Consider the following 15,737-nt stretch of genomic DNA (forward strand, 5'->3'; position numbering starts at 1 on the left):
GCAATGTCGTATAATACATATGCATATTTGAGTAAGGCCTAGAAAATTATAAATATATTTTAACAATACTGTTAAAAAAGGGAAAAAATAAAAGTATGCTGTAAACAATTTTAATACTTAATGAATATGAGTTTAAAAGACTAGGGAATTTATAATCATAGGAGCAAACAATATAATTAGTAAAATATATATAAAGAAAAAGAAAAATATTATTGAAATTTTTCAAATTAACCAAAAAAACGAGCAATTAGAAACGGTTGCTGAATTAAAAGTTAATAACGAAAAAATCACAAAACAACAAATTCGGTTGAGACCAATTTAAGGCGCCTTCCGAATAAAAAAAACAAAATATGAAATGAAAATGAATTAATGCAACGGAAAAATGCAAATAAAAATGGTATTGTCTACATAATTTGGTTAAACAAATTAACTCCAAATTGAATCAAACTATTTGAAATAGAAATAAAATGTAACTTGGTAAAATCATTCGGAATATCATGGTTTCTATGAGAAAATTCGCAAAAAATTAACAAAAGTACCATTTTATTTTCATCAACGGGATATGCACTGTGTAAAACAGTATATGAATCAAAATGAAAAATGCTAAAGGATTTATATAATTTGATGGTATTAATAAAACGATTAAAGGTTTCTCGATTCATCATATGATAGCAATAAGATTTGTAATGGCATTTAATTTTCTCTGAATGTTTATTTATAAACATGTTTAAACATTCACTATTTGGTCTAAGCATAAATATGTGAGGGAATGGTAAGGATATTTTTAATTTAATTGCTGTGTTGTCATTATTTAAGCATTTCAGATTTAAAATCAATGGTAAAGTATTTAGTATTTTTTTTTTAAATCCAAGAGTATATAATAAGCATACTTCATTTTTTTTTAAGTTAATATAATCATTTTCTCCTGATGCTTCATTGGGTTTTTTTTTCAAATTCTTTCTTATAATTTTAATATTGTCCATTTTATTTCCATCGAAATCCGCATTGACATATATAATATTATATAAAATAGATTTTATATAAATATTCATATATATATTACCTTTTTTTTTGTCATTTAATTTTATAATGTTATCAGTATCATTAAGGTTCTCATTGTTGGTATTGGACGTTTTATTATGTTCAGTAGAATTATTATTGTGATAATATAATTTTACATAAACTTTAACAATTGAGTTTTGAAAAATTAATCCCTTTGTGTTTTTTATATAAAATGTTTTCAAATATTTTCTATGATTATTTAATTCTTCTTCTGTTACAAAATTCGATTTTAATTGATTGTTGTAGAAATTATTTGAATATGATATATTTTCTGTTTCATTTCCATTACATATGTCTATTAGTTTTGTCATTGTTCTAAAATAGCCTTTTTTATTTAAATTCATTAAATAGTTAATTTTGTCGTCATCATTATTATTTGATAAAATATCTTTTTTTATATTACTAGACGCTTTTACAAAATAGTTGAATTTTTTTTCAAAATCATTAAAATCATTTATATGCTCCTCAGATTCTTTTTTAACATCATTATTATATGGACTTTTCGATTTGCTTTTTTTTTTTTTTTTAATTAAATCCTTATTTTGTTCTTCCTTTATGCCATCACTATATTCTTCAAATTCGCCTTCCTTTATAGAAAAGAAACTTTCTTTATTTTTTTTATTTCTTTTATTCTTATCATCATTCCCTAAATAACTATCACTAAACATATTTTGTTTGTCTTTGCCTTTTGTACCTTGTGTCTCGTATAAATTGTTTATCATTTTCTTTTTTTTTTTATCTATATTCTCTTCATCATTATTATATTCATTTTTTTTATATTTGTTTGAACTTTTTTTTTTCGTTTTTAAATTTGTTTCTTCATCTTGGTTATTTTCAGAAAAATTATCTTCTTCGAAAAAATCCATTCTTTTTTCATTATCCATATGAATATTCATGTTAAAATCATCATGATTGTTTTCTTTAAATGTATAATCCATTGTTTTATCAAATGATGTATTATCTTTTTCTTTTAAATGCTTATTTTTATGTTTTTCATTTTTTTTGTTTTTTTTTGATTTATCCTTATCTTTCTTTTCATTAGCATGTTTTATGTAAGAAATTGTATTACTTGAATCGTTACCATCCTCATTTCCTATCGTATTAAATCCATATTTATCAGAATATTCATTATTATTTTCAAGTTTCGATTTGTTAATTTTGTTCAAATATTTATTATTAAATGCTTTTTCTAATTCTTCATCAGAACTATTATAATTTTTTTTTTTTTTTTTCTCTTTTTTCTTTTTTTTTTCAGATTCTTTTTGCATAACATTTACATCATTTGTGATATCATTAAATTGGAATTCATCATTATCATATGAACTAGCATTAATATTTATATTATTGTATATTCCCTTTTTATTTTTTCCACTTTTTTCTTTCGTTTTATTAAGGTCTGTTGTAGATACAAACTTCTTATATTCAGTCATTAAACATTCATCCATTAAAAATTCGTCATCTTCGGATTGTAGTGGATTTTTTTTCTTTAATTTATTATTCTCAATACTTAATTTTACTTCCTCATCATTGTCATAACATTCCAAAGCAGCATTTTCATCACTACTATTGTTGCTCATATTGTTAGTAATACAAATTTGATTTTCATTTTTGTTATTTATATCATTCTTTATGCTTGAAATTTTTTTTTTTTCTTCATTATTGTAGAACTGTAGTATTTCCCCCAATAATTTTTGTTTTGTGTTTCCTCCCTTTTTGTTTTCTATATAGTTTTCTATAGCCATATTATTTATATTTGAGTTATTTTTTATAAAATTGTAATTATCTGTTACATCTTGCATGAAGGTATCATAATAATCTATTGCTGTATTTTCGATATCCCAATTCATTTTTTTTAGTTTCATTATATTTAAGAAATTTTCTGCACTAGTTAAATTTTTTTTATGCATATGTTTTAATAAAAATGATAAGTAAAACAATAGTTTTTCATTTTTCAGTTGTGCATTTTGCAATTGATATAATAGGCTACTAACTTTAGTATTTAGGTTATTATTTATTTGGTTTGAATCTTTTAATTTCAATGTATTTTCATTAAATAAATTATTAAGTTTATGTATTTTTTCTGATAAATAATTATTTTTTTTTTTATTGTCTTGAATAATTTTTTCTGCTTCATGAATTCTTTCATTTTCTTTTTCTAATTTTTCTATTTTACTATTTTTTTTTTTTACTATTTTTTCAATTACATCTATTATTTCTTTATTAGATTCTATTATATTTTTTAATTTATCATTAGCATCTACATAACTATCATTATATATTTCTAAAAGCATTACAGCTTTATCAAGTTGCTCAATTTTTTTCTCATTTTCTACATTTTTAGATTCATAAAATATTTTCTCTTTATTGCTTAATTTATATAATTGTTTATACAAATTCAAATTATTATATTTCATTAGTTCTGCTTCATGATCAAAGTCTTTATTTTTTAAAAAAATATTCATTATTACATATGCATTATTAGTTGAAAATACTTGATCATCTTGTTCATTTTCTTCTTTATTATTATCTGTTTTGTTTTTATTTTCATCCGTTCCTTTCATTATTTTATTTCGAATACTTTCAACATTATCTATGTTAACTAAATTACTTATGTTGTTATAATTATCACTTGTTTTCTCACCATCTGTTTTGTTATTATTTATATTTTTAGCGTCATTAAATTCACTAGAAACGTTCAAAGAGTTGTATGCGGTATTCATATTAGTTTCAGGCCCATTAGAATAGGCGAAATTTGGAGGTATAAAATTGTGAGTATTCATATTTGGGTTAGAAAAATTTGGTTTGGCAAAATCAGGATTCATAGGCATATTTTGTTTAATATTAGGAGGAATATTATTAGGGTTAATAAAATTGGAGTTTGGCATATTTGGTTGAATAAAATTTGGATTTAAAGTTTGGTTGACAAAATTTGGTTCAGACATGAACATATTGGGACCATGTCTGGGATCAAAATTAGGGGGGAAAGCAAAGTTACTAAAATTGTTTTTTCTATATTTTGGATTGTTATAATTAAATTTGTTCATATTACGGTTTAAGTAATTTCGACTTGCAAAATTAAAATTATTCATGTTATTATTTATATGTTTGTTATTAAAGTTGAAATTAGTAAAATTTGGGATATTATTAGGGTTCAAATTATTATTAGAATTATTAAATATGTTATCATTATTTAAATTATTATTTTTTGGGGGATATATATTAATGGTTGGACCTATCAATTTAAAATCATTAGGTTCTTTTAGATTCTTATTATCTTTTGAAGCATTTATACTCGAAGCTAGATCATTTGCTTCTATGCATACAGTTTTACTATTTTTTAAATCATTTTCAGGATTGAAATTTTCTGTAACTTTTGTTAATAAATATGCTGCTGGAACTAAGTATTTAGTTTTGTTCAAAATATCCTTATTTAAATTTATTAAACATTTATAATATGCTTTATTTGTGCTATTATCTATTATATCAATAATTAAAAATAGGTTTTTATAATGTGGAACATTATATTCAAAAAATTCTGACAAATTTATAGAACAATTTTCTACATTTGAACCTTTACTTTTTTTTCTAATGTTAATTTTTTTGTCTGCGGATTTTAGGGTTAAATAAATACTTACACTTTTTAAATCTAACGACACATTTATAATATCATAAATATGAGTAACTATAACTATTGAATTTTTTGAAGATCCCTTATCTAATTTATTTGATTTATTTTTATTTTCATTATTTGAATCATCAAAACTATTTAAAGAATTTAAATCATTATTATTTAAAAAATCTTCATCGTCATTGTTATTAGAATCGGATTTTTTTGATTTTGCGTAGTTTTTTTTTTTTTTTTTTTTTTTATCTTTTTCATTAAACTCCATTAAATAATCATCAATATTATCATAATCATTAATTCCATTTGTGCCATTAAAATTTTTTAAATATTTATTTAAAGAATCTGGTGAATCTGATTTTACAAAATGATTATCATTTATGTTTATATCTTTATTACTATTATCATCACTTCGATCATTTTTTTTTTTGCGTTTTTTTTCTTTTTTCTTTTTTTTGGAGTGACTTTCTTTTCTTCTACTTTTACTTTCACTTCTACTTTTATTTAAATGCCCTTTATCATCATCTATACCTTTATACAATTTTTCTCGTCCTCCATTTTTTTTTCTTTTAAAATTTCTTGGATCATTACTTATGTTTCTCATTTCTTTTGGATTTTTTTCATAATCCTCAAAAGTATGAAGTGATTGATTTATTTGCGTTGATGCCTATGAATTTTGAAAAAAAAAATGCACATATAAAGTGGATATAGACAAAATAAAACATAAATGAATCGATCAATAACTGGGAATATTGATCCTTATAAAAGACACAAAAATAAAATGAAAAACATACTAATATGCAAATTTACAAAATTTAATATTATGATTTACCTCGACTAGTTTTTCGAATAAGCCTAAATTCCCCTTTTCTAATGCCTCCAATGTCATTTTCTCTAATTTACTTAAATTTCTAAAAAGAAGTTAAAATATAATAATAAATATGTCTAGCTTATCTTTTTTTTTGATATAGGATATTATATTTATAAAAAAATGTAATTTATAATAATATGAAGCTTTGATTTGTTTCGAATTTCTTACCTTTTACATTCTGAATATATTTCTCGCATCACTTCAATATCTGCATATAGAAATATAAAAAAACAAAAAAAAATCATTTAAAGTGTGTTTTCCCTAGAAATTTTGTAAATACCCACTAAACATATACATGAACAAACAATATTATGAGTTAACTAATAATACAAAAATAGCATGATATAATTTACCTGTTGAATTGCATTGTACGCATGCTTCTAGCTGTCGAGCGAGCTCTTTAAAGTTATAAATACTTTGATTAACATTATTCAACATTTTTAATAATTTTAATATTAAATAATCTCAAAAAATGTATAAATATAATGCGTTTTTGTTTTTTTTATTTCCTGCATCATATAATTACTAATCTATAAACATTTTAAATATATATATATATATATTCTTTCAACGGTAATAATTATATATATTTTATAAAGGAATAATAATATTATCCTTTTTTCAAATTATATCTACAAAAATTTGCAGAAAAACAATTACTTTTTGTATATAAAAAATTTATAATAATCTAAAAAAAATTAAAAAATGATTAAATAATTTATAATAAACCCAATGGAAATTTAAAGAATAAAAAATTAATAATTGAAAAAAAAAAATGCGCTATTAAAAATAATATTACAACTATATAAATTTAATATAAATATAATAGGAAAAAGAACAATGTTTGGGATTTTTATTAGACCTATTTTATTTTTTCTTTTACCTATATCAATTTAAAATATTTTGTTTATACAGAAGAAAAACTTATATTTTTTATTATAATATTTTTTAAATATTTATTTTTTTTTTATTTTTTCCATTTTTTCGTTGATTACTTAAGATATAGGATTTATTTGTACTATAAATAGATGTAATATAATAGTATTTAATTATTGTTAAAATATTTTTTTCTACACCGTTTTTAATATTAAAAAATAAAGAAAGAATTTTGTAAATAGTTATAAATATAATATAAATCATGGAAATTTGTTCTATGTTGTTTTCTTTAACTTTTAAATGTAATATTAATCAAATACAATAAAATAGTGTTTATTTATATACCATATAGGAATATGGATAATACATGAAAAAAAAATGGGTTGTGAAATGCAAATATATCAAAAAATACAAATGATTTTTATAAAAGTGGATATAGAAAAAATGTAAATTTAAAAAAGAAAATTCGGAAGGATATATATGTACATAAATTTTCTAAACACCCAATTATAAAATTAGGGAATTTATGTTAATATAAATGTGCTACAAAAAAAAATAATTTAATAATATATTGGTCTAAAAAAACATTTGAACAAAAAATGGGGGAAATTGAGAAAATAATTGAACTGATTATCTTGCTATCATATTAAGGTATTAATTCCTAAAAAGAAAAAGGTGTTCGTAAATCCATGTATGTATATAAGTGCATATATTTTGATTAATAAAATATTTATTTCATAAAGAAACATGCTATTTACCGAATAAAAGAAGAACATTTTCGGGCGTAAACTTCGCAGATATTAAGTTTGAATAATTAACACCATATGATTTTGACAATCGGACATATGGACTATTATTTTTATTGTCTTTTCTTGATTTAATTCGTTTTTTCTCTGTGAGGGGATTCTTTAATTCTTTTGATGCTAAAAAGGGATTAAAATAAAAACATATATATGAAAAACATGTGGTGGTAATTAATATATATCTGCAATTTATGGGAATAAGCCATTTTATGGGTTAATTTTTTTATGTAATTTTCTCATATTCTAACCTTTTGAGCAATTATAAAAATCTATGTGACTATCACAAGACATGGAAACTAAAAGATTGTTATCATAACTAAAATCGATACTTAATATTTTATCTTCATACTCGTCAATATTTTTATGCATTAGCAATTTTTCACTTTCATTGGGCAAAGGATAAAAACCTAAATGATTTTCTTCGGATTTTGTATTACTATAATAATCCCCCAAACTATATCCCTTAGTATTAATAAATTGTTTTGGTTCGACATCAATAAATTTATCAGCTACAAGGTCTATAACATTTATGTTATTTGTATATCCTCCTATAATATGATGAGCAATAAAAAAAAAATATATATATCCATATATGTATACAAAATTCGATATAATATGCATTACATTATGCCAATCCTAAAATATATAGCGAACATGCCTCATTTTATCTCTTTATATATATTAAAAAATTATAAGCAAATCGCCAAGCTGGCAGAATGAAATAATACCTCCAAAAGAAAGAAGTCTTCCATTTTTTGAAAAACTCAAAGAAGTCACTCCATGATTACTTGGGTAATTATTCTTAAATCTTTTTATAAAGGAATTCATTCTAATGTCGTACAAATGAACATAATTATCTGAATATAAAGAAGAGAGAAATGTATAAATTATATTTGACTAATCATAAAAATAGCTAATTTTTATTTCATAGATGCAAAGTAAAGCTGAAAAGATGTATACCATAATATCCACTTCCAATGATCGTATTATTGTAGTGATATTTGCATATGTTTGATGTACAATTATATTTATATGTTACAAGAGGGTATGTTTTATTAGTTGAATAAATTCTTAGATTTCCATCATCCTCACTTGTACAAAAAAAATAACCCAAAAAAGCTGTATCTATAGACCATATAGGTGTATGTCCACCTGAATATTTAACATAATTTCTATTACTTATTGTACTATATAAATATATATCACCATTTAAATTTCCTGATAATAAAATTTTATTAGTTTCTCCAAAACATAAACTAGATACATTATGCATATTTCCATATAATTTAGCTATTCCATTTTCATCTTGATCATCTAAATATATAGAATCTGGTTTATTTTCTTGTACATTACTATAATTGTTTATTTCGTCGACATTTTCATTATTATCAATTTCCATATCTTTTTGTTTTTCTTTTATTTTGTTCATTTGCGATTTTTTGATATTCCATAGTTTTATTATATTATTTGAATGGGCAGTAGCAACTAATGATCCATCAAATGATGAAATTTCTGCACAAGTCATATCGGTGCAATTGTTCAAGCAGTAATATAACATACTTGGCATCCTATTTTTTGTAACTTTTAATCGATTGTCTGCTTGCATTTTTATTATATACTTATAGTAATAATAAGCATCACTATTTTCATTTGGGACATAGCAATTTTCTTCTTTATCCTTTGTACATTTTATGTTATCATCCTGAAATTTTTAAAGAAATATGTAAGTAAATCGATAAAAACGGAATATATGGAAATAGTAATATACATTTTTTAATCATAAAATTATATCAAACATAAAAATTATCACACACAACTTATCGAGTATGAACATGAAGTAATATATGGATGCTTTTATTTTCTTCCCTACATTTTGCGTTTCTGATACATCCTTAATAAAATAAATAGAAGGTAAATTCCATTGAACTGGGAAGTTTAAGTTTCCATTATATAAAAAATTCATAGAAATAAATTCATGAAAAAAATTAAAATTTTTATTTGCATCATCTATTTCTATTATTTTTATTTTAGTCATAATTAAATTATATAATGGAATACTCCCATAAACACTTAAATAATGCATGAGAGATGCTTTCCCCAATCTACGAAAAAAAGTTTATGTATATGTGTCAAATAATGAAAATAATAATACAGATATATGCACATCACATTGTGCGAACAAGCATAGTTCGAACGAATTGTGCAAATACTTAAAACAAGTATAACTGATAAAATATTGATTTTTTTAATGGCAATAATTGAAAAGAGGGTATTACTTGTTCATGTAAGCGATATGCTTGGCATTCTTTTCTTTAAAACGAAGAAGAGAAATTTCAAAAATTTGATTCAAACTAACACAATTGGATAGAAATTTAATTACGGGATGATAGGCTTCGAAATTCTTTAAATATTTATTTTTAAAATCTATTAGCATGGAAAACCTATTTGCTAATATTAATATATATAATTCTAATAATAAACAAAATGCAATATTATATAATTGAGACTTAATTTGATATAAATTATTTTCAGACCAATTTAAAAATTCATCAAATAAATTTATTAATTTTAATAAGTCTATATTTTCCATTTTAATTGTTTCTTCTGGTGTTTCCATAGGAGTGGAACATATATTTACATTAATGTTTCTGTTAATATTATTTATTTTATCTTTTAATATATTAAGAATATTCTTATCTAAGTTTAATTTATTTAACATAGTATCTAGAGGCATATTTTTATACAACTCTAGTTCAAGAGTATTGGTATTCATTTTTCGAATATTGGACAATTTGCCATTATTATTCATATTATTTTCATTTTGTGTTTGCATATTATCATCATTGTTATTATTATTTCCATTTTCGCCCATAACATTCCCAAATAATCGAGACAATACCATTAACTTTTTATCTTCATCGTTTTGACCATTTGGAAACATGTTTGCATTTTCATATGAATCATCACTTTTTTTTTTTTGAAATTTGAAATTGATTTTATTAAAGATATCAGTATTATTTAACATATTTTGATCTCCTTCCAAAAATGCATTTTTTAAATTATTCATATTTTCATAATTTTCAAACATATTTTGTTTTCTAATATATTCATAATTTTCTTTTTTCATGCTTTCATTTAAATTGGAGTCTATATTTAATTCCTTTTCATCATTGCCTATATTTTGGCCAATTTCACCACTTTCATTATTTTCATTTAAAGTGTGCATGAAACCATTATATTCCATGAGTTGGTTTATTGTAGTTTTGTCATCTAAATTTTTGTCACGGCTCAATCCATTTTTTTCATTTTTTTTTTCTCTTTTTTTTTTTCGTTTTTTTTCTTCGAATTCATTCCCTGTTCCTTTTAGATTTTCTGCACCATTATAGCCTTCGAAACTAGGTCTCTGGTTATTGAACATATTATTGCTTTTTTCATTGGATCTAGGATCATTATCGTTGGCCATACGATAATTATTTATGTTAAGAATGTTTTTCATATCTCTAAAACCCTGCATATTAACCATTTGATTTATGCCATTTTCTATGGAACGATGTCCATTAAACATGAGCATATCATTCCCAACCATTTTTTCAAAAGATGCGTTATTCATTTTCTTGATTTCTTCATATATCATATTTTCATTCATATGAGCATTTGAACCATTTTCATTATTATTATTGATGTTGTTAAAATTTTTATTTATTAATTCATTTTCCATTTTTTGTATTTTATTTTTTGACGGATCTCCTCCTTTACTATTTGCATTAGTATTATATTTGTTTCCAGGTATATATTTTCCTTTGTTGTTTTCTTTTATAAAATCATTATAATTATCCATTTTATTTATATAATTATTTGGATCATTTGGATTTAATTTATCATAATTCATCTGTAATTTATATAAATCGGCATTTTCCATATTTTTTGGTATGTTGTTTCCCATAAAATTATTATTATTTCCATTTGCTTTTTGGTTTTTTTCATTTAATTTTTGAATATTTGATGCAGACATATTTATAATGTCTTGGCCAACTTTATTTGTATTATTCATATTTTTTATTCCTCCAAAATTTTCTTTTCCTTTGTGTGCTTTAACATCAAACATACCACCATTATGTTGTTTTGAAAAAGAATATTCCGGATTGTTCATATTTTTGTCTACTACAATGCCATTATTTCCATTGTTTCGATTAACGTTGTTTCCTAAGTTATACGGGTCATATTTTGACTCTTCGTTAAATGGTACATTAATATTTTTATTTATATTATTATAATTTGAATCTATAAATTTGTTATTCATTTTATTATCTGCTACACCATTTATATTAAAATTATGGGGATCATTCGAACTAAAATTAAAATTTTTATTTAAATTCATTGTATTCATCTGATTCATATTTAAGGGGTTATGCATTCCCCCATTTTCTAAATTTTTCATGTTCCTTTGAAGAATATTATTATTGTTATCATTATTATTTCCTATGTTAGCCACTGGGTTTATATTATTATTAGAATTTATATTTATTGTGTTTTGTACACTATTGTTAATCATTCGGCTAATACTCCCTGTACTATTGTTTCTCGTATTGTTATTATTGATGTTTTGGATATTCCCCTGATTTAAATTATTTAATTGTTTATTTTGTAAATAAATTTTATCAGTTTCATTTTTATTTAATAAATATTTATCTCTATGCCCCACATTTTCAAGATATTCCTTTTCTCGAAATTGGGGAATATTATTTTGCTTTTCTTTAGCAGTACTATTTCTTTTATTATGCATATTTATAACATTATTGTCAACATTTTTCATATCATTTACATAAAACATATTTCGGTTTGAATTATCAGGGGCACCAAAATGGCCATTATTATTGTTATTCATCATATTATTGAATTTCACATTGTTAGTTATTTCAGAGCTGTTTACTCTCATTCTGTGTTTCATATCATTTGGAATATTAACGTTATTATTTGAATTGACATTTGTATTTATATTGTTCATGGGATAATTTGCATTCACCCTAATATCATTTATGTTATTTGGTATAGGATTCATGGCATTTGCCATGTTTTTTATATTATCAGGGATGTTATTCAAATTGGAATGCATATTATTTATGCCACTTGGCATGCCATTTATAATATTTTGCACACCATGCTTTATATTATTATTCATAGCACCCATATTATTAATATGTCCATGCATTTTCCCAATCGGATTATGCATTTTATTAAGGTTGTTAATATTGCCAATATTATTATTTAAGCCATTTACCCCATTAGGGAAGTTCTTCATATTATTAGGTCTATCCTTCATATTGTTTGCCATATTATTTATTCCCGCAGGCATGTTCAAATTATTATTTATGATGTTTCTGGAGTTGTTATTAACATTATTATAATTCTCATTGTTATAGTTATTATTCATGTTATTGTTAATATTATTGGGTATGTTCATATTATTCTTCATATTAATTATTATAATCGATCAATATTGATAAATTTAAAAAAACAAAAATAAATATCCTTAATTTGTTCATTAAATTAGTCAATTTTAATTATGTGATTACTATTATAATTATTGTTACTACGACTATGTAATATAAATAATGTTTTAATATGAAAAACCCATAAAAACTTTCACTTTTGATAAACTATTGATATTCATATTGTACTTCCTCCTTTATGTATATAATGGGTTTTTTAATGTATGAAATATTCCTTTTTCATTTTTATTTTTTTTTTATGTGAAAACTTTAAGATTAAAAATTTAAAGTACGTTATATGCACATGAAAACAAAAATATGCATGAATCTATTATGTATGTTTGTGAAGCTTTAAAAAAAATAATGATAATGTGATTTTCCTTCGAGTATTGCAATTTCACTTTATTTTTAATTAATACTTAAATTTATCATTGTCAAATTAATACAATAATATATGTTTATATATTATATAAGTATTTAATACATTAATTTTATTAACAATGTATATGTATTAAAGCATGGCATAAAAATATTTCTTTTTTCTTTTGTTCCTAAAGTTTTTAATTTGGAATAAAACTGCAGCTTCATTAAAATACATTCATATCACAAGGGTATCTTATTATATGTTTATTTATTTATTTTAAATTTTATTTAATTTGTCATCAATTTTTACTTTATGCGTTATGGAAATATATTTGAATACCGCATTTATATGAATAATATTGTATTGCTAAAATTATTTATACACTTTTTAGCACACAACGAAACAAAAAATAAATTTTTCCAATTAAAAAAACAAGTATATGGATATATGAGAAAAATTATACTCCAATGCATGCATTGAAAAATATACACATAAATCAATATGGATCTATTATGTATCCAATGTAAAATTGCCATATATATTAACGGAAACCAAATTGATGCTTATGGTTTTACCTATTGTATTAGCAAATATTAACGAAATGGAAAAAACATAACAACATTTTCATTCTTCATTAAATTAATAGCCAATACAATTTTTTTAAATTGGAAAATATTTAAAAATATAAAGGCATGGTGGCAAAATAAGAACATTTGATATATTTTTATACAAAAATATAATCACAGTGTAACTTTTATGTTTTATATAATTTAATGATGATCATTTATAGTCTTATGTTGTATCTTCCTCGAAATTTATATATTCAAAAACATTAAGTAGATAAAAGTTAATAGTGATATTGCTAACAAATGTCTACATGCGTTTAATTACACTTATAATGAGCAAGGGAAAATCTCTTATCATTGATTTGGGGTTTTTTAAAGGAAAACAAATACTGAAAAATGTGTTAAGTGGGGTGTTATAAAATTAACAAAATATAAAAAAAGCAAAGAAAAATATAAAGAGATTTTTAATACATGTAGCATAACTTTAAAAATAATAAATAATGTTACAAGACACCATCGCTTAATATTTAAGCTTGTTGTTTGATATAAAAGAGTATCTGCATTTATATTTAACATATATATGCATTTGAAATTATGATACATTTATTTTAGCAAAATACACACCTTATTTTTTACAAATTGTTGATTGTTAAATATAAAAACAACCATAATTTTAAATACTTAATAAAACAATAAAATGTTTTTTAAATAAAATTATTAAATTGATTTTTTCTCCATATAATATTATATTCCACAGTTTGTTTTCTGAATAATATGTATGCTAATACATTGTATTGTTTCTATATACATTTATATTTTAATAGCCAATATTATTTAAATAGCATTTTTTATTTTTTTGAAATTTATTTCCCTCTAATTCGAAAAAAACGAAATATAATTATATATTATAATAAAATACAAAATGATGTTGTAAAAGTGATATATTTACAATATTTTTAAACATTTAATTAATTTATAGTAACCTCAAGCTTGCATGTTGTTGTTCCTTAAATAAAAAAAAAATTATGAAAAAAAAAAACTAGCCATAAAATAATATATTTTTGAAATAATAAAAAAAATTAATGAAAAAAAAAAAAAAAAGAAAATGTCTAAGCAATGTATTATATATATACAACCAATCTTTATATGTTCATAAAAAAAGTATGTATACAATAATTTATTGTTAAAGTAACATATCTAACTGCGTAATTTATGAGCAAACAGCTATATTTTTTTTATCGTCATAAATAAATAGCACTTAAAGTTATAGTTCTATGGCTTGGGAAAATATGTGCTTATGATGGAAAATAAACATATTAAGGATTATATATTAATAAGCTATGGCGTTATTAATAAAATAGTGTTGATAATTAATTCTTATTTAAGAATTTTAAATTTTATGTAAATATATGTATGCACACACGTATTTTACCGTTTTCAGCAGAATGACACGTCGCTACTTTTTTTTTTACAATTGTATGAACAAATATATAGGTAGCCAAACTTTGAAAAATTTTAAAACTTATTATATAGCTTTTTTATTCACAAATTATAATTTTTTTATTTTAATTTTATTATTATTCTTTTTCTGAATGTATTTTTTTACTTTACTTAAATTTTGTATATAAAATAGATAAAGCTATTTGAAGGTGGCACATAACACATAATCGGCATAATAAATAATTTTTTTTACTACATAATATTTACATATATATAATATTATGTTCATAATTTTACAAGCAAGCCTTTTTGTTCTTTTGATTTCTTTTACAAATATTAGCATGTGTAATGTATGGATTTTATGTTTGTGATATGTAACATGTATGCATATATAGATTTGTATGAATACCTGTGTATATTATTGACTCTATACAATAGCATATATTTTTTAAGGGTTTAAATTGCCTTTTTCTACATAGTTTATAAAAAAAATATATGTTGACAATATAAATATAATAATGTTTATTATATATTTATGCATGTGAGGACGATTTTTTATTTTATTCATTTATTGTACTTCTATAATACAACATTCTCTTATCAATTTTTTTCCTCTTATATATGCTTTATTATTTTTTTTCAAT

The 15,737-nt window shown here is 22.1% G+C and overlaps 2 protein-coding genes across 2 annotated transcripts; both read right to left on the minus strand.

Annotated features, from left to right (window-relative positions):
• Nucleotides 1–404: 404 nt before the first annotated feature.
• On the minus strand, nt 405–5,993 carry PVVCY_0903740 (conserved Plasmodium protein, unknown function; the record flags this gene model as incomplete). The annotated part of the gene is made up of 4 exons (XM_037634360.1): nt 405–5,351; nt 5,517–5,595; nt 5,724–5,763; nt 5,909–5,993. 4 exons carry the CDS (start codon nt 5,991–5,993, stop codon nt 405–407), a joined length of 5,151 nt encoding a protein of 1,716 aa, XP_037490464.1.
• Nucleotides 5,994–7,072: 1,079 nt separating this feature from the next.
• Nucleotides 7,073–12,695, minus strand: PVVCY_0903750 (WD repeat-containing protein, putative; the record flags this gene model as incomplete). The annotated part of the gene is made up of 7 exons (XM_008626710.2): nt 7,073–7,092; nt 7,190–7,354; nt 7,483–7,782; nt 7,963–8,091; nt 8,195–8,936; nt 9,105–9,336; nt 9,511–12,695. The coding sequence occupies 7 exons, from the start codon at nt 12,693–12,695 to the stop codon at nt 7,073–7,075; spliced, it is 4,773 nt and encodes a 1,590-aa protein (XP_008624932.2).
• Between the last annotated feature and the right edge of the window lie 3,042 nt (nt 12,696–15,737).

Source organism: Plasmodium vinckei (assembly GCF_900681995.1).
Source record: "Plasmodium vinckei vinckei genome assembly, chromosome: PVVCY_09".
Lineage (NCBI taxonomy): Eukaryota > Apicomplexa > Aconoidasida > Haemosporida > Plasmodiidae > Plasmodium > Plasmodium vinckei.